Here is an 18,244-nt window from a genome sequence, read left to right on the forward strand (position 1 = left end):
CCTTTCAAAGAACCAACTCTTAGTTTCACTGATCTTTTGTATGATCTTTTTAGTCTCTATTTCATTTATTTCCACCCTGATCTGTTATTTCCTTCCTTCTACTAACTTTGGGCTTCATTTGTTCTTTCTCTAGTTCCTTAAAGTGTAAAGTTAGATTGTTTGAGATTTTTGTTTCCTGAGGTAGGCATGTATCACTATGAATTTTCCTCTTAGAACTGCTTTTGCTGCATCCCATAAATTTTGGTATGTTGTATTTTTCCATTTTCATTTGACTCAAGGTAAGTTTTTATTTCTCCTTTGACTTCTTTGTTGACCCACTGGTTCAGTAGCATGTTGTTTAATCTCTCCATATTTGTGTTCTTGTTTTCTTTTCTCCAGTTTCTTCTTGTAATTAGTTTCTAGTTTCATACCATAGTGGTTAGAAAAGATCCTTGATATTATTTCAGTCTTCTTAAATTTATTAAGACTTGTTTGGTGGCCTAACATATGATTTATCCTGGAGAATGTTCCATGTGCCCTTGAGAAAAATGTGTATTCTGCTGCTTTTGGATGGGATGTTCTGTATACATAACTATTAAATCCATCCGGTCTAATGTGTCATTTAAGGCCTTATTGATTTTTTTTTAGTGTTTATTCATTTTTTGAGAGAGAGACAGAGAGAGAGAGAGAGAGAAACAGAGTGTGAGTGAGAGAGGCCCAGAGAGAGAGGGAGACGCAGAATCTGAAGCAGGCTCCAGGCTCTGAGCTGTGAGCACAGAGCCTGACGCGGGACTCGAACTCATGAACCATGAGGTCATGACCTGGCCGAAGTCAGATGCTCAACCGAGCCACCCAGGCACCCCTCCTTATTGATTTTCTGTCTGGATTATCTATCCATTGGTGTAAATGGGGTATTAAAGGACCCCACTATTATTGTATTGCCGTCTATTTCTCCCTTTGGGTCTCTTAATATTTGTTTATTGATTTAGGTGATCCTATGTTGAGTGTATAAATATTTACAAATATAACATAAATAGGAAGCACTTAATTCAGCCATTCTGCCCATAGCAAGGAAGCCAGGGAAAACTCCATAAAGGAGACACTTGATCTGGGATGAGTAAGGTTCTGCTATGGGGAGAAAACAACAGAATAGCAGAAGCAGCTTGGAAAAACACAGAGATTGGAACCAGTGGTGTTTGATCAGGCAAGTGAGAAGTTCAGAAATTCCAGGGAAAGGCTTGATAGGTCAGGTCACAAAGGACTTTGACAGAATGCTGAGCAGACTCAACACATGTTGTAGATAAAGGCTTCCTCCTCAATTTGCCTCCCACATGACCCTGGAGGCATTCCTATCCTCAGTCTCTCCATCAATACTGGGATAATCATGCTTCCCTTACCCTGTTCCCATGAAAGCTACAAACTCCCTGTCACTGGTACTGGGTTGGTTGGCAGAGCCACTCCATGAATATCTGACAGAAGGTCCATGTACTAATTAAACATTCATCTAATACTGCATACATGACAATCAATTATTAGCTCTGCTAATTAGAAACCTCCACTAAGAAGTTTTGGGGAGCAACCAGAAGGCAATGAACCAACTTTGGCCTACTCTTACCCAGAGTAACCACAAGACTTACTCATTCAGTCATTGAGACAAATAGCATAGACTTTAGAAGCTCTGTGGTCTGTAGCCTCAGCTTCCTTGTCTACAAAATGGAAACATTAGCATCAAATTTATTGTTTTTATGAAATTAATGTATAGAGGAGAGTACCTGGCCCATAGCAGCACTAAATAAAGGACAGCTATTAGTTCTAAGGTATAATTCCTTAGTCTAGGAGCTTGGGATTTGAAAATGAGCAAAATGCCTAAGAAAATAAGAATATGAATAAAAATAAGAAAATGACTAAGAGTCCTGGCCAGAGGACCTCATGATCCACAAAACAGCATGATGAATGTTGACTACAAAATGCCATGAAAACTCAGAAAAAAGGCTGACTTGGTAAGCTGACCCTGCACTTAAAGCAGCAGCACAAGTTTGCATTTTGAGTCCCTAAGCAGCACCGGGCAAGACAAGGCCCTTCTAGCCCCTGCCATATCCCCTAGAGGTCTCCCAGCACCTCAAGTGGTTGCTTGAGTTTGTCTTTGTCAAAAGTTTCTCTAAACTCCACAGTGAAAGACTTTCTAATTTGTAACTCAGAAGTTAAGTCCTCTCCAGCATGAGACCATGTTGGCTGAACCTTAGGAGAAGGAATGGGCCCAGAAAAGCCCCATTCCAGCCTCCTCCTCTCCTGCACCAAGAAAAACCAGGACAAGGTCCACCATCCCATTACCTTACATGATGAGAAAGTGTCAAAGAGCAAGACAGTGGGATTTCTAGGGGCTGGAGTTAACTATAGTGGCCCAAAATGCCAACTGCCCAAGTAGGCAAAGGGGGTAACGTGGCTCCGTCTCCTCTCACAACACATGTAAAGGAGCAGTGGGAACTTGTGACGATGGTTTTCTCAGTGGGAATCAATGGTGGGATGTGATCACTATGGAAACTAATTCAACCTTAAATACATTGATTACAATATAATATCTAGATGCAGGGAAGTAACAGTCTTATGATCAGTCCTCTGATCAGAATACCCTGAGCCTTAGGACCTAAGCCAGGTGCTGTGCTTTAAAAGGGGCAGCAAACCAGAGTGACTTCAGAGAAGATAGTATGGGACTCAAAGTCACAGTTGAAGAAACTAGACAAAAATAAGATGGGCCCAGCAGCTTTCCTACAATGTCAACATAACTGTGATATTACTTCCCGATCATAAAGGAGGTGCCACAGTTAAAGGGGAAAATGTCTTACTGTCAGCTACTCAAACACAATAAATTCCAGAGATTCCTCCCTCAGTCCCTGCTTCAGGTTCATGTGATATTCCCCAACTCACACAGCACCTGCAGGATGGCACGTTCAAGAATAGTTTCTCTAGTCTGTCCCTGGGCTTCATTTATGACTCTAGGACCCACCTTCAGGCCACCCTCAAAGGTTCACAGTGAACATGCCTCCATACCATCTGGACTGACCACCTCAGTCCTTCCCTATGGCCCTTCATCCTTTTCCTCCCGCCCCTCCTCTTGTGTCAGCCTCTGGCTGAATTGTCATGCTTCGTTCTGTTGCTGGATTGGGGATGGAGGGGAGGGAAGAGGCCCTATGTGAAGTGTACAGACACAAGTAGACCCTATGTATAAAGATTAATCTCCTACTACCTTTTATGCAAAAATTGTCTGCTTCCTTTCTGATGTAAGTTTCAGTACAAAACTCTCCTCCTATTACCTTAAACTTATGACTCTAGGAAGAGAAGGAAAAACTTATTTCAACACATTTAAAATGCTGTCAGGTAGAACAGGGGCTACCAATCTGTTTTTGTAAGCCCCAAGATGGAAAATTCAGGCAAATGGTGAAGCCACAGGGTTAACATAACTGCTAGAGTTGTCCAAGAATGGGCTACATATGTCCCCGGAAGTGGTGACAGGGGAGAAAGTGTTCAAACATGGGTAGGAGTGGCACTTCCTAAAATGTGACTTGCCAGGGGACTCCAGCAGTAGAGCGGATGGGAGAATCAGGTCTCTTTAAGACCCTAACTTTGATTCTAGGATTCATATAATTAGCAGTGTATTTCCATAGGACCAAAGGTTGGGATAGCAGTTGAACTAGTAAACTGATGGAAAATACTTTTAAATTAATTGGTGTGGGGAAAGTGTCATGAATAGAAGTCCTTTATGTTATCCTCCACCTCTGACATTCCTGTTTTATGATTCCAGGTTCTGAAAGAGTGTCAGCTACTGGCAAATCCATACAGCTGACAAGATGCAGGTCAACCTTCTGTCTCAGGACATCTGGTGAGTATGTATATATGTGCATGTGTATGTGTATGCGTGTGTGTGTGTGTGTGTGTGTGTGTGTGTGCGCGCGTGCGCGCATAGCGGACATGAGGGCAGGAAACCACAGACGTTTTCTGAAGGGCACATGCACATACACACACACATCTCCCACACAGTGGAGATCCAGAATTGGACTTGAGAAATGGTAGCAGAGATAAGATCCAACAATCTTGAGACCTGACCAATTCCATAATCGCCCCCTCCCCTAGCTGCTGGTCCCAGGAGTCTGTTGTTAGGGAAACAGCCACTTCCACCTCCCCTCCCAAAGCCAGTAGGGTGGCTTTCATATTCAATGAGGAGGACCCTGGCAACCTAAGACACCAAACCTCAGAACCAACGCCAATCTGCCAAAGTATGGGCACTCACTCAGGAGCTGGGGACAGACGGCAGGGCTAAGCAAGGATGTTACTGCAATCACAACCCCGAAAGCCAGAAGGCCACAGTGTCCACCTTCAGCCATATCTGTGAGCTCTCTGACTGTGGCTGAGTGTCCTCTGGTCACCCCCTACCCAGCATCCCCCTTCTCACTCCACTACCTGTCCCCAAAGCTCCTGTTCTCTGTTTCTCTAACACAGAGTTGGCAGGCAGAAGACACAGGACACTTCCTGTCCTGGGTACTGCTTTCACCCAGGGCGGCTTATACCTTAATGGCTCAAGGGCAGACCTCCCCACAGAGTTCTTTTTACCTGCTCCCCACTACAGCTGTAGCCTCCCAACATCAACCATCGGTAAAATGGCTCTTTGGCAGGTCCTTTCTCCATCCTGCAGATCACCACACACCCTACCCTGCTTTCTCCACTTCACATTGGCCAGTCCAAAATGGTTCTTTCCTCGCCTGCCGAAAAGCTGTTTCTAAAAGGGCAGCAACCCCTTCTCTCCCAATCTCCCACGCTTTAACCAAAAATGCTGAGTCTAAGTGCAGCCCATGCAGAGGGCCACCCTGCCTCTCTCTCCCTGAAAGAGTGGCAGCTGCTGGCAAATCCCTGTGGAGGGGCTTCTACAGGTCCCGTGGGGTACATCCTTACGGCTTCGAAGCAAGCAAGGGAACAAACCCCTGACTCAGGTCTAAACCTCTTATGCTCCTGGAGACTACTCTTTCCTCTGCCTCTTAGGAAACATAGACACAGCAACTGTACCAAGCCCTAGGGTAGGGCACCCCCCTATCCAGAGTTTGGCCCATCAACCAGTGAGTCCACCAGTAACCAATGTCATCATAAGCCACCTCTCCTGCAACCACCACTACTTTCAAGGCCACAAAAAGGAAAAGAAAAAAAGACCTGAAATGCTCATTTAAAATAACTGCTATTGAAATGTCATATGCCCTTAAATGCAAAGAAAGCACTGCACATGCTTTCACACACACACACACACACACACACACACACACACACCCATCCTGCCCAGTTCTTACTGCTGGGGCCTCAAATAAACTCAGTTTGGGTCCTATCTGAACACCATGGCCACCAGCAACATCCCAGCTCTGCCCTCAGGGGGGTGGGGTAGGGGTAATGGGTAAGGGAAGGCTGCCATGAGGTAAATGGGGAAAACTCACTGGAATAGGTCTATCACTACTCCTACCCCTGCTCTAGATACCCCCTCTCCTGGAAACAGAAGACCCAGTCCACTTGACCAGCCTTCTTCAAATAGCACCACCCTCAACCGCACCCAAGCAAGACAGGCTGGCTCTCCAAACCCAGCCAGGGGACAGCCATCCTAGTGTTCAGGTAAGGTGGGGAGTGAGATGAGAGTGGACCCAACAAGGGCATGTGCCACTGATACAGCAGAAACGCTCTTGGAAATATTTTAGTGTTCACATTTTAAGACAAGGTATTAGTTATGAAGCGCCTCCTACATGCCAGGCACCATGCTGGATACTTTATCTCAGATCTTCTCCAATAACCCAGGAAGTGAGTTTACAAATAGGTAAATTGTGGCTCAGCGAAGTAAGGGAACTTGCTGGAAAGTAGCACATGCCTGTCTTTGATGACCTCTCACTGTAAGAGACCCATCCCCCAATGACTTCCACAATTAAGATGGAGAGATAAGAAGGACCCTACTCTGGGAAAGCAGCAGCAGGGGGGTTGCTTTGCAGGAGTCAGAAGCCCAGGAGGAAATAGCCCCGGGAGATATTAAATACCACCTGGAGCCCCTTCCCAAGGCTCCACTCCAGACGCAACCCCCAAGCTACTCCAACCAGCACAGCAAGCCTCAGTGGCTCCCCTTCAGTACAACCTATGGAGAATGTTATAAGCCCGGGAGGATACAGCCTGTGACTTACCATGGGGAGAACCCCTCCCATTCAGGTGAGACTTAGCTTGATGGCAAAAGGGTAACAGGATAGATGAGTGGCACTAAGTATAAATCCACCTACCTCACCCTTCCCCCGGGGCACTCCTATCTCCCAGGCTGATCCCAGGGGTGGGAACAAAAGCCCAGGAGAATACAGTAAGCAGTAAGGAACCCAGCTCTGTCTCTTCAAGAGCCATTCAGGCAATATTTGACTATGAGGCCAGCTAGGAGCACTCTGGGAGGAGACCACACCAACCACCCCATCCTAGCCTACCTTCCTCCCTATTTAGGCTAGACCAGTGGGCAGCTCTGTAGTCCAGGTTTTCAAAGCTCTGGTGACCCAAAAAGGGGTGGGAGAATACTCTGGATTCCACACTAAGGATTCTTTAGTTCTGGTCTTGGGGAGACAACCGTAAAGGTCAGATTGGAGGAAGAGGCAATGCTCTTACATTGGGTCTATTATTCCCCTTATGAAAGGTTTGCTTAAATAGAATGAGCCGTGCAGGAGCCAAGCCTGGGGTCCAGGTCCTACTGTCAAGATCTTCCCTCTCAAGACTTTCCCACACAGAGGAGGGCCTCTGCACACTTTCTTGCTCCCTTCAGGTGATGACTATATGACCACTACTCATCAGATTTCCTTGCAGAGCCCTCTTCTTGGTCAGTCCACGTTCCCAGTTCATATCCAGGGCAGAAAAATAGGACCAATAGTGCGTCCAGGCCATATGGAGTACACCAGCCAATACCAGAGTGACTTCCAAGCCTCAGGGTGGAATCAAGTCCTCAAAACTGACCCAGACAAAAGAAGCCAGGGGATCAAGTGAGTAACCAGAACTGTTGGCAAGCTACAGGGTTGCTGTGGGGCAAGGGGCCAGAGGAGGGCTCTATTGCCCAAGAGAAAGGTACTGATGGTCCCCAACTTATGATGGTTTCATTTACAATTTTTCGACTTTCTGACACGGCAAAAGTGATGCACATTCAGTAGAAACCGTACTTCAAATTTTGAATCTGGATCTTTCCCCACACTAGTGTGACACAGTACGATCCTCTCTGGTGACGCTGAGGGGTGGCAGCGACCCTCAGCTCCCAGTCAGCCCCGCGATCACAAGGGTCCCCTGACAACATTTCTGCACCCATGCAGCCATTCTGGTTTTCACTTTCAGTACAGTATTCAATACGTGACATGAACACTTTCTTATAAAATAGGCTTTGTTGCCCAACTACGGGCTAACGTAAGGGTTCTGAGCACATTTAAGGTAGGCTAGGCTAAGCTATGATGTTCAGTATTTCAGATGCATTAAATGCATTTTCCATTTAAGATATTTCCGACTTACAACAGGTTTATGTAGATGTATCCCCATTATAAGTCAAGCAAGATCTGTAATAATTTAGAACTCAGTCTTCTGTCCAATTCAGAGACATGGCTATAGAAGGCAACAAAGCAAACGAGTAATTGTTTTAGAATCCTGGATCTTCAACTAGTTCAGATTTATTTCGTCCTCACCTCACATAAGTTTTGGGCAAGGACAAACTGCCTGCTGTTCATAACTGGGGGTAAGTCTCTTCCCCCGTGCATCTCTGAGAGACAGGAGCTCAAACTGCAAGCCAGGAGGTAAAGCAGCCAGGCTTATCTGGTACTCATGAAATTACAGAGATTCGGGCATTCCCCTTGCCCATCCTTGTCCTGGCTTCTCCCCTATTAGAGCCTGCTTCCCTTGGGGGCCCAGCATGGCCCTCTACTTCCCTCTGACTCATCCCTGAAAGGTTAGAAGGCCCGGCTCCAACGCAGAGCCAGGCATATGCACACAGTGCCACACAAATGTTACAGAAATGTCCTATTCCACAGTGGTAGAGGAAAGGATAACCTTCACTGGGAAGTGAACAGGGATGTGAGCCTAGCAAGTAAGAAAGCTCTTTTCCCCCTTCCCCAACAAACATACCTCCAAGCTCACTTCCCAAGACCACATTCTCTAAGCCAAGTCTCTAGCTGCCTAGCAGGGCGTTCTAGAATGCTTTCCATCACCCTATCCTTTGGCTGCAGGTGTCGCATCGTCTCTGCTGGGTCTTAGCATGATAACTAGGGAGTGTGAAAAAGAAACAGAGATAAAATTAATTAAAATTTTATTTTCGGAGGAGAAATAAATGTGTATTTGAAATTACCTGAAAACACTCTGTACAGTTTAGGCAGACACACATACGAAAAGCAAAAAAACCACGTAGATGGCCCGGTGCCCCTCTATTTGGCATGCCGGGACTGGTTCCCAGGTATAGGTCCTGACTTCTAGAAATGTGTTTACCCCTTACAGCAAATACACCCAGACTGTGCAGAAAGACAATGCCTCTGGCTGGCAGCCCACTATGCATCAGCATCCGAAGCCGAGATGGGTGAAGCAGGAGATGACCATCCTGGGTAGGAAGAGCACTGTCAAGTTTGACGGAGGCACAGTGACCAGGGTAAAGTGCCCAAGCTCTCTGTCTAGAGGTAATCAGCATGAGGGTCCTAACTACTCCCTCAACCCAAGGAGGGGAATGGGGGTAGACAGGGAACAAAGGAAAACATTTACCCGACCAGGACACCCCAACCCCACTTGTCTTGAGAAATCCAGAAATTTTACTTTCCTGAATCTGCAGCCACTTATGGACTCTGATATTTGCCCCTGACCAAAGAGGTGAGGTACGTACGCACTTAACATATGCTGGCCACGTGGTAAGTACTTAACAAAAGATAGCAATTAAAATCATCATTATTATTATTTCCCCAGACATGCATTCCTCTCTTCCCAGATGTCTTATCTACCTCCTCCCAAATCCCTGGTAAAAAGAGTCAAGGGTAAGTGCCCCTCTAGCACACTCAGGGTCTTCAAAGCCAAGTTACAAACTGAAACTACCAGCAAGCAATTCTTCCAGGACTGTAGAACTCAGCCCCAGGTATGCTACGGAGACCTTCATCACAGAGGCTATGAGAAGCCCCTGGTAAGAACTGTTGTGGGCAGAGGACAGACCTCTGGACTACCCCTTCACCTGTCACCTTGCTATCAGGGTGAGGGTGGGTGGGGGGAGAACTGTAGGGAGTGGAGTCTGATGTTTAAACCCTGGATCTTTCCCAACCTAGAGCAATTCTGAGCAAGTTAACCTCTCTGCACAAATGTTTTCTCCTCTGCCAAAAGGAAAAGAAAACAAACCTTGATTACTAGGCACTAGACATTGCATTTCTATCCGTGACTCCTTCTGAGCATAACATGCAGGGAGGGTAAGGTACACTCCTTTTTCAGCTGACTGCTCTCTGTCCCCTCAAGAGTGTGGGTTCGCAGGCACCACCTCAGGATCAAACTACCACCAGGACCTCCTACATGCCCTTGTTTTCTGAAAGACTGAACCTCTGTAAGCCCAAGGTCAACAGCAGCAAATGGGAGCCAAACAAAATTTCTCTACTGAGCAAAGGAAAACATTCAGGTACAAAGGAAATTTGTCTTCCCAGATACAATAATGTTTGCATACGGCCAAAAAAAAAAAAAAAAAAGCCAGCGTCGTGGAGCAGACATAATTCAGCTCCAGCCTGGCCCCATAATCTCTCTGCCTATTTTTAGAGACCAGTCCAGCTGCCTGAAAGCCGGCTCCAGAAGTACTTTTGACAAGAGGACTCAAAATCCCCAAAAAATAATAATAATCGGGAGAAAGAAACCGCCCAAATAACCTATGCAAAAATGCACAGTTGGGCACCCATATCGAACCTTAAAACTGAGGTCCCACCGTAACTACCTCATAGAACAGACTCAGTTTTCCCGCTGGGATTTCCCAGTCACACCCTGACCCTAATACAACTCTTTGAAACTAACTGAGCAAGGGTGAGTAACCTTTTTAGAAAGAAAGGATGCACTGTGAGTCTTAGAAGGTCAGTGTGTTCCAGGACTCCTGAGGGAAAAAGAGGTCAGACTATTTCCCCCTAACGAATGAATGGCAAAGCATCAAAACTTTTCTTGTCAGTGCCATCAATTAATGACATTCTATTTGAGCTACAGCGTCTGCTCACTGCTGCTTTTTTTCCCTTTACATTCTCTGAGATTATAATTCACATACCATAAAATTTACCCTTTTAAAGTGTATAATCCAGTGGGTTTGAGTATTGCTCACTGCCGCTTAAGTCTAAACTTCAGAGTGGAGAAAGTGGCACAGGAAAGGAAGGAGAACATGAGGGTCTGGATTGATTAAAACAAACAAACAAAATCTTCCACGTAGAGAAAGTATCCAAAGCCTAAAGGAGAATCTCATCAAAGTCTAAACACCAGGTCTCTCTCTTAAAAATACTTACCATTTTGAAAACAGGATTACGTTTCTGGTTTTAAAAGAGGGATAAGAAATGGAATAGGCAACTGAATTTAGCCACCTATATCCTTGAGAGATGCTAAAACACGGATAAGACCCAGAGGCCTCCTTTCCCCAGTCAGGAAAAGGCATATCACACTGCCCTCTAGTAGTCAGCCTAGGGAATGACAGCCAGCCACCTGCTGAACAGACTTGGAGGTCTCTGCCCTGGAGGATGTGCTGTGCTCACACACACTAAAGCAGAAAAATCGGAGGGAGAAGAAATTCGTAAATTTTCACCAGTGCCTACCAAACACAGAGCTTACCTACAATAAAATCTATCTACTTCCCCTCCACCTAAGTCTCTGCTTGAAAACAGATAGATTCCTTTGTTAAGGAAAAAACAATGTGGCTTAAGGTTTCTAAAACATCTGAGCCTGTCTTAGTCCATTCAAAACAAAATGCTGTAACAAAAATACCCTATACTGGGGGGCTTAAACAACATGCATTTATTTCTCACAGTTCTGGAGGCCTGGGGGTCCAAGATCAAGACATTAGCAGATTGATTTGGTATCTGATGAGGTTCTTCCTGGTTCAGAGGCTAGCTTCTCGCTGTGTCCTCACATGGCAGAAAGAAAACAAGGGAGCTCTCTGGGGCTTCTTTTACAAGGGCACTAATCTCACTCATGAGGCTCCACCCTCAGGACCTTATCACCTCTTAAAATTCCTACTTCCTAGTATCATCACACTGGGGCTAGGATTTCAACATGGGAATGGGGGGGGGGGGATACAACATTCAGTCCACAATAGCCTCTTAAAGCAAGGTGTTCCTAAGAGAGTGTGGGGCCCCATTAAAATGAAGTTAAAACCTGGGCCCATATGGAAATAAAATCCAGCTGTGTATAAGAGTTGTGACAAACGGCTAGGAGTTGAATGTACTCACTGCCACTTCTGGCCAAGGAAAGGGGATGGCTCACAAAACAGCTTACAAAAGCATAAACTCTGAAGTAGTAAGTTAGAATAGGATCTGGGGCCTATATTCACTGAGGACTTTTTGTAAAATAAGGTTTCTATTTTGGAAAAAATTTAAACTTCTAGCAAACTGTAAAGATAATGTAGAGTTTTGTTTTGTTACTCTTCACCCCAATTTCTCGACTGTTAAACCTCTTACGTGACTACAGTACATTTGTCAAGACTGAGAGATGAACATTGCACGCCTTTGTAGGAACTAAATTCTGGACTCTATTCAGATTTCACCAGTTTCACCACTAACGTTCTAACCTTGGGCTTTTTCACAAAATGTTTACATCAAGGAGCCAAAGGACCAGCAAGGCAGAGCGCAATCCAGTAGGACTCTGGGCTCAAGTCCCAACTATGCATCATGCTAACTGTAGAACTTGTTTTCTGAGCTTGTTTCCTATTTAACATACCTCCACCTCTCTGCCTACGCATCTCTCTGACAGCCACTGGCTACAGTTGGGGAACAGACCTCTCCTACTTGGCAGTGATTCCAGCTCAGGCTCTCCAGCTAAGAGAAGGGATGGAGTCCCTTTGGGATTTTTAGATTTCAACACTGCTTCAAAATCCACATATGTATCAAATGGCTGGAGGACGGACAGCCTTTCTTTTGGGGCCTGAGATGTGCACACTACAGCTGTCCAACAAAATCCATTCTCCCCTTCTTCCTGGGTGTGCACTGCATTTCTGGGGCTCTCTTGCATTAAGGAGCACCATGTAAGTAAGTTCTGGCCGTCAGAATAGGAGTCAAAGTTTGTGCCGCTTCTAGAGCTGCCCTGTTGCATCTCCCAAGCGATCTCCCAAGCTCTGCTCAACTCACTAAAATGACAATACCCAAAGCAAGCTTGGAGGCTGTGTTAGCATCAGCATCAGCTTGGTCCCTAAATGGCCCCCAAACAGAGAATGCTCCTCCCACTACGCCAATCTCAAACTACCCTGCACATTACATGAGTGAGGAAGGAGAAAAAACTTCTATTGTGGTAAGCTAGCCCATTCGGTGGCTGTCATGGCAGTTTGGCCTAACACAATGCAAAATGTCAATTCTGGTAGAGCAAGACCTTGCTTCTGGATCTGTGCTCAGGGCCTCAGGGGCACAGGACTGAGGTGACCACCTGTCAGAGACCGGGACACACGATCACATTCATCCACGTAAGGCCTCGCTTTTGTTTCCCTTTCCCTCCCATCCTTCGCCATCCCGGTCCCATTCTGTTCCCTCCTACAGACTATTCCAGGGTGTTAAGGTGTATAGATCCTCCTTAGAAAAAATGCTGCTTAGTGTGTTTTAATTTACTTAGCTGGTTTTTGCTGTAAATCGAATTCTTCTTTATTTTCCTCACCTGGAGTCTGTCATGTCACAGCAGTTCCTAACTGCTTGCGTCTGACTGCTTTTATGATATTCTCTCCTATGCACATACCACATTTTACTTATCAATTCCCTCAGGGACAGACATCTAAGTTGCTTCTAGCTTCTTGCTACCCAAACTATACACAGATAAACATCCTTTTATGTAACTCCTTGTGGATCTATCTGCAAGTTTCACTGAAGGATACAGCCAGAAGTAGAGCTGCTTTGATGTAGAGTATATACATACTTAATGCATTAGTTACCTATTGCTGTATAACAAATTACCTCAAAACTTAGCAGCTTAAAACAATAACACCCACAGAATGAGAGAACACGTTGGTAAATCATGTATCTGATAAGAGACTTGCAACCAGAATAAAGAACTCTACATTAGAGTGTGTGTGTGTGTGTGTGTGTGCGCGCCCGTGCGCGTGTGCATGCACATATGTGTGACATACAACCCAACTGAAAAATGGGCAAAGGATTTGAATGAACATTTCTCCAAAGAAGATATATACAAATGTTACACAACATTAGGCATTAGGAAAATGCAGATCAAAACCACAGTGAGATACCGCTTCACACCCACCAACATGGCTAGAATCACGGCAGATAGTTAATAGGTGTTGGCAAAGATGTGGAGAAACTGGAAGTGTCATACACTGCTTTGGAAGTTTGGCAGTTCCTCAAAAAGTTAAACATGGACTTTATGACCTAGGAAACCTACCCCAAGAGAAATGAAAGTGTATGTCCGTACAAAAACTTGTACATAAATATTCACAACAGCACCATTTATAACAGACAGAAAGTAGAAATGACTCAAATGTCTATCAGCTAATGCATGAATAAAATGTGCTATCCATACAAGGGAATATTATTCAGCCATAAAAAGGTATGAAGGACTGAGATGTACTACAACACAGATGAAACTTAAAAACAATACGCTCAGTGAAAAGAGCTAGACACAAAAGGCCACATGTTGTAGGACAGTCCCATTCACATACTACAGGAAATGTCTCTAATAGGCAGATCCAAAGAGACAGAGAGTGGATCAGTAGTGGCCAGGGGATGGGAGAACTGGGGACAAGTGAGGAGTGACCGCTAATGGATTCAAAGTTCTTATATCCAGAGTGATCAAAATGTTTTAAAAACTGTGGTGATAGGGGCGCCTGGGTGGCTCAGTCGGTTAAGCGTCCGACTTCAGCTCAGGTCACGATCTCGCGGTCTGTGAGTTCGAGCCCCGCATCAGGCTCTGGGCTGATGGCTCAGAGCCTGGAGCCTGCTTCTGATTCTGTGTCTCCCTCTCTCTCTGCCCCTCCCCCGTTCATGCTCTGTCTCTCTCTGTCTCAAAAATAAATAAATGTTAAAAAAATTTAAAAAAAAAAAAAAAACTGTGGTGATAGGTACACAACTCTGTGATATCTAAAAACCACTTAAGTGTACCTCATGGGAAATGAGTTAAGTGTATACTACGTGTGTTATAACTCAATAAAGCTTTTTAAAAAGTGAACACCTATTACCTCACTGTTTCTTTGGGTCAAAAATTCGGAGGTAGGTGACTCTAGCTCAGGATCTCTCATGAGGCTGTGGTCACATGTCGATCAGGGCCACATTCATCTAAAGGTCTGAATGGAGCTAGAATATCCACTTCCAAGGTTGCTCACGGGGATGGGTAACTTGGTGCCATCTACTGGTGAGAGGTCTTAGTTCCTTTCCACATGGACCTCTCCAGAGGGCTGCCTGCGTGTCCTCATGACATAGCAGTTGGCTTCTTCCACAGCAAGGGATCCAAGAAAGTACAAGGCAGAGGTTTCAATGTCTTTTATGACCTAGCCTCAGAAGTAACACATTTCCGGTACATCCTACTGGTTACACAGGACAGCCCTATTCATTATGGGAGGGGACTACAAAGGGCTTGAATACCAGGGGTCAAGGATCATCGGGGGCAATCTTGGAAGCTGGCTATCAACACCTGATGATTAGGAAGACAATAATAATAATGGCTAACAATTTTGTGACACATACTATGTGCCAAGCACTGTTCTAAGCTCACAATAAACCTACAAAGTAGGTATTACTATCTCCATTTCACAAAAAAGTTAAGTGGCTTACCAAGGTCACAGTATTAGTAAAAGACACAGCTGGGATTCAAACTCAGGCAATATAGCTCCAGAACCACATTCTTAAAAACTATGTAATACTGCATGCCAGGTATTATTTCATTCCAGTGAAGTGTTGCCCATTTGTCTCCGGAATGGATGTACCAGTTGAAACTCCTCATGAGTTTTCATTCCCCATGAGAGCTCAGTCTCCTATTTTTGCCAAACCAACAGATATAAAGTAGAAACACATTAACATTTTAATTTGCGTTTCTCTAATTACCAATGGGGTAATATACTTATTAGTCATTCTGGTTTTCCCTTTAGATTTTACCTATTTATATTCTTTGCCCATTTTTATCTTGTGTTTTGTTTCTCTTCCTGATTTGCAGTAGTACTTTCTATATTCAGTCTTTTATATATGCAATCCCTTGTCAGTTTTAAACATTGCAAATATTTTTTCCTAATCTGTACACATCTTTGACTATGAGATGCTTTGTTGACCAGAAATCTTTAGTTACGAAGTAGTCAAAGGTATCAAATCTCATGGATAGTGCTTTGGGGATCTCATTTAAGAAATCTATCCTCACCCCAAAGTCGCAAAGACAGTCTCTGATTTTTCCTACTGGTTTTAACATTTTACCTTTCATTTAGGTCTTTCATCACTTTGGGATGTCTTTGTCTTATATGGTGTGAGGTAGGGATCCAACTTTATTGTTGTCCATATATAAGTCAATTTTCTAAACGCCATTATCTGTTTCTTCTCCACTAATTTGTGACACTACCTTTGACATACACCATGCCTCCAAACAGCTACTTCTATTCCTAAGTCTAGTTTAGCACTAATTCATATTTTCTAAGAGGAAGGAACTATCACTGCCAAAGTTTTTACTCCCACTGCTTTCTAGATTAATGAAAAATCCAACCATCACCCTCCAAGATCCATGGAGGCTCAACATTAGCTGTGTTCTTCCCAAAAACAGAATACCCAGTTAAGAGCATGATTGTGAAAAAATAAATGTATGTTTATTAAAAAAGAAAAACCCTAACCAAGAACAAACTCTGGGACACTGAAAATGCAATGCTTCCTCTGAAGGCCAGCAATCGCCAGTGTTGGAACACCTGAGAAGTACAGGTGCCTCAGTCCAAATATCAGGTCTCAAAATATTCTTCTGTAGTCAAAACTGGCATTCAGGTTGCTGGTCTGTGTGGACCCTGATTACTAGCATAGACAGCTGTTACAGCTGGATGTCTGGCTGCCCTATGTCCACTACCACAACCCACAGCCGCCCCACAGCCTCAGAAAAGTTACATATCCTCAACACTCCACTTGTAGGCAAGTTCCTCCACCGCCTTCTTGCTGGCAAGCCTGGCAAAGCGCTTCTGTTCAAATCCATTGGATCTGCAATCAAGAGACACTGATCAGCCAGAATCCTGAACTGGACATTCATTTTTGAAAAAAGAGAAGAGTTCACAACCTAATAGATAAGGAGGAAAGTAAGGCAGTCATGTGAAAATATGTAAGGCATATGCAACAGAATCAAAAAGCGAAAATACATCATTCATCCTTTTATTAGTTCTTATTCAGACCCTTCTGCCACTCTTTTGACAACTGTTTCAAACATTTACTACTCTACAGGCCCAACTCCCTCTCAGCTGACGTCTACATCTTATAATTTATCCATTCATTACACAACATTTAGTGAATTCTTATTACAGGCACCTCTCTAATTGCACTTCACTTTACGACACTTCGCAGAATGTATTTTTTACCAACTGAAGATCTGTGACAACCATGCATCAATTAAGTCTATTGGTGCCACTTTCCAACAGCATTTGCTCACTTCGTGCCTCTGGGTCACACTTTGGTAACTCTTGCAATATTTCACATTTTTTCATTATTTGTTATGGTGATCTTTAATCAGTGATCTTTAACGAAACTATTGTCAACTGTTTTGGGGTGCCACGAATGCATCCATATAAGACAGCAAACTCAGTTGATAAATGTTGTGTGTGTTCTGACTGCTCCACTGACCGGCCACTCCCCCATCTCTCTCCCTCTCCTCCAGCCTATTCTCTGAGACACAGCAATATTGAAATTAAGCCAATTAATGACCCTACATTGGCCTGTAAGGGTTCAAGTAAAAGAAAGAATCACACGTCTCGCTTTAAGTCAAAAGCTAGAAAAAAGACTAAGTTCAGTGAAGAAGGCAAGTTGCAAGCCAAGATGGGCTAAAAGCTACACCTCTTGCGCCAGTCAGTCAACTTGTAAATGCAAAAGAAAAGTTACTGAAGAAAATTAAAAGTGCTACTCCAACAAACACAAATGATAAGGAAGCAAAACAGCCTTACTGCTGATATGGAGGAAGTCTGAGTGGTCTCGATAGGGGATCAAACCAGCTATAACATTCCTTTGAGGCAAAGCTTAATCCAGAGCAAGGCCCTGAGTCTCTTCAATTCTGTGAAGACTAAGAGAGGTGGGGAAGCTGCAGAAGAAAAGTGTGAAGCTGGCAGAGGTTGGTTCGTGAGATTTAAGCAAAGAAGTTGTCTCCATAACATAAAAGTTTGAGTGAAACAGCAAGTGCCAGTGTAAAGCTGCAGCAAGTTATCTAACAGATCTAGCTACCTAAGACAGTCAGTGAAGGTGGTTACACTAAACAGATTTTCAATATAGATGAAATGGCCCCCTACTGGAAGAAGATGCCACCTGGGACTTTCATAGCTACAGACGGAAGTCAATGCCTGGATTCAAAGCTTCAGAGGACAGGCCGACTCTCTTGCTAAAGGGCTAATGCAGCTGGGGACTTTAAATTGAACTTCTTAAAAGAGCTTGTATTCACTGTCTACACCTCCTCACTTTTCATTCACTCCTTAACACATTGGAACCTAGCTTTTGTCTCACCATGCCACAGTTAGCTCTCTTTCAGGCCGCCAGTGACCTTCCCTATTGTCAAATCCAGTGATTTCTCCTTCTGCCCAAGTCAGCCACCAGGTCCTGACACCTCATCCCTGAACACTTCCCTACAGTTCAGAACTCCACCTCCTTTACCCTGACCTACTGCAATAGCCTTTTACCTTGTCTCTCCACTTCCAGATGTGTGCCTTTCAAATGCTTCCCATTACTGCCTTAGTGATTCATCTATCTAATATACAAAGCTGTTGTTATTCCTTCAAGGGCCCTCCTTTGCCTTTAGGGTGAAGACCACACTCCTCACAAATGCTTCTAAAGCCTACTGTGACCAGGCCCCTGCTTACCTTTCCAATCTATCACATACACTCCACGTCACACCTCATGCT

The 18,244-nt window shown here is 44.4% G+C and overlaps 2 protein-coding genes across 23 annotated transcripts in view; one reads left to right on the top strand and one right to left on the bottom strand.

Moving 5' to 3' along the window:
• Window positions 1-18,244, bottom strand: part of BUD13 (BUD13 spliceosome associated protein) — a 60,429-nt gene that overhangs the window by 17,415 nt on the left and 24,770 nt on the right. Inside the window, exon 10 of one of the 2 annotated variants that reach the window (XM_040483097.1) lies at window positions 15,952-16,349. The exons of the other annotated variant lie outside the window; for it this stretch is intronic. Coding sequence (XP_040339031.1) covers window positions 16,256-16,349 — 94 coding nt within the window. The 3' untranslated portion in view covers window positions 15,952-16,255. Of the gene's footprint in view, window positions 1-15,951; window positions 16,350-18,244 lie in introns of those variants that run through there. 2 annotated transcript variants of the gene reach the window in all.
• LOC121035431 (uncharacterized) lies at window positions 3,765-10,500 on the top strand. 21 transcript variants are annotated; one of them, XR_005792893.1, is made up of 9 exons: window positions 3,765-3,856; window positions 5,488-5,622; window positions 5,991-6,201; window positions 6,791-7,004; window positions 8,491-8,858; window positions 8,947-9,014; window positions 9,092-9,157; window positions 9,457-9,637; window positions 9,774-10,500. XR_005792893.1 is itself a non-coding variant. In XM_040483105.1 (8 exons), exons 4-8 carry the CDS (start codon window positions 6,802-6,804, stop codon window positions 9,875-9,877), a joined length of 825 nt encoding a protein of 274 aa, XP_040339039.1. In that variant the 5' UTR covers window positions 3,765-3,856; window positions 5,488-5,622; window positions 5,991-6,201; window positions 6,665-6,801; the 3' UTR covers window positions 9,878-10,500. The 21 variants fall into 21 exon arrangements, 9 of the variants coding, with proteins under 9 accessions (XP_040339039.1, XP_040339038.1, XP_040339036.1 ...); XR_005792895.1 differs by having other exon boundaries at window positions 8,491-8,638; window positions 8,969-9,014; XR_005792888.1 differs by adding an exon at window positions 8,031-8,086 and having other exon boundaries at window positions 8,491-9,157; window positions 9,481-9,637.

This window comes from Herpailurus yagouaroundi, unplaced genomic scaffold (assembly GCF_014898765.1).
Source record: "Herpailurus yagouaroundi ecotype Mexico unplaced genomic scaffold, PumYag 161, whole genome shotgun sequence".
Taxonomy (NCBI): Eukaryota; Metazoa; Chordata; class Mammalia; order Carnivora; family Felidae; genus Herpailurus; species Herpailurus yagouaroundi.

Coding starts and splice junctions, on each gene's coding strand:
- LOC121035431 (XM_040483102.1), top strand. CDS start 6,178: ATGGGGAGAACCCCTCCCATTCAG. Junction 6,202..6,819: donor GGAGAACCCCTCCCATTCAG/GTGAGACTTAGC, acceptor ACTACTCATCAG/ATTTCCTTGCAGAGCCCTCT. Junction 9,158..9,456: donor GAGGCTATGAGAAGCCCCTG/GTAAGAACTGTT, acceptor CTCCTTTTTCAG/CTGACTGCTCTCTGTCCCCT.